The 884-nt window shown below is 58.8% G+C and overlaps 1 protein-coding gene across 1 annotated transcript in view; it reads right to left on the bottom strand.

The window, feature by feature from the left end:
• LOC104531527 (zinc finger protein 710-like) overlaps nt 1–652 on the bottom strand; it is a 1,537-nt gene extending 885 nt beyond the window's left edge. Inside the window, exon 1 of the mRNA XM_010176427.2 lies at nt 457–652. Coding sequence (XP_010174729.2) covers nt 457–591 — 135 coding nt within the window. The 5' untranslated portion in view covers nt 592–652. The remainder of the gene's footprint in view (nt 1–456) is intronic.
• Between the last annotated feature and the right edge of the window lie 232 nt (nt 653–884).

Raw genomic sequence — 884 nt, 5'->3', positions numbered from 1 at the left:
TGCTGCCACAGGGACGTGGGATCTTCAGAGCTGACCTCACTCCTGGGGTCCCCCATTGCTCCCACCAACTTCCAGGAGCTATGGGGCTGCTACCCTCCTCCCCCCGCCATGGTGGGAGGCCTCAGGGATGCTGTGCTGGTGTTGCTGGGATCTCCAGCTTATCTAGCACTCATCAGAGAGAAGAACTAATTGTCCTTCTCCATTAGCAGTGCCCATGCCCTGCTCACTGCACAGCTCTGAGCAGACACATCCGGACGAGCTGTTTGCCCGAGTGAACAGAGGGAGGCATCACAAAACTGCTTTCGTGTGCCAAGGACTCAACCCAGCCCAGCCGGGTTTACAATGGCTGGGGGTGGAAAGGACCCTAAAGATCATCTAGTTCCAACCCCCAGGAGTTTCTCCAGCACGCCAGGGCCCGAGCTAACCCCCCCATGGATCTGCTGACCCCCAGGGTACCTTGCATTTGAATGGCTTCACTGGTGAGTGCACAATCATGTGGGTCTTGAGCGTCTGCTTCTGCACAAAGGTCTTGAAGCAGATGTGGCACTGGTAGGGACGGACGCTCGTGTGGATCAGCATGTGCCGCTTCATGTTGGCCTGAAGGGTGAACTCCCGCCCGCACACCTCGCACTTGAACTCCTTCACGCCCTGCAAGGGGTTCAGAGAGCCCTGAGCATGGGGCTGGGGCACACGAGTGATGCCGAGCAGGGACCTCTGCTCCCCAGGGGACACAGGACAGGGACCTCGTGCTAAGCTGAGCTTTGGGGACCATCAGGTTGGACAACAGGAACTAGGGGGGAGATCTACCCTCATCAGCTCTTCTGCGCCTTCCCCAGAGCATCTCTGCTCCCCTCTCCCTGCTCCTTCTGCTCGTGCAGAGCGTG

The sequence above is a fragment of the Antrostomus carolinensis genome, unplaced genomic scaffold (genome assembly GCF_000700745.2).
Source record: "Antrostomus carolinensis isolate BGI_N321 unplaced genomic scaffold, ASM70074v2 scaffold36889, whole genome shotgun sequence".
NCBI classification, from domain to species: Eukaryota; Metazoa; Chordata; class Aves; order Caprimulgiformes; family Caprimulgidae; genus Antrostomus; species Antrostomus carolinensis.
This window is presented reverse-complemented; position numbering and strand designations above follow the sequence as displayed.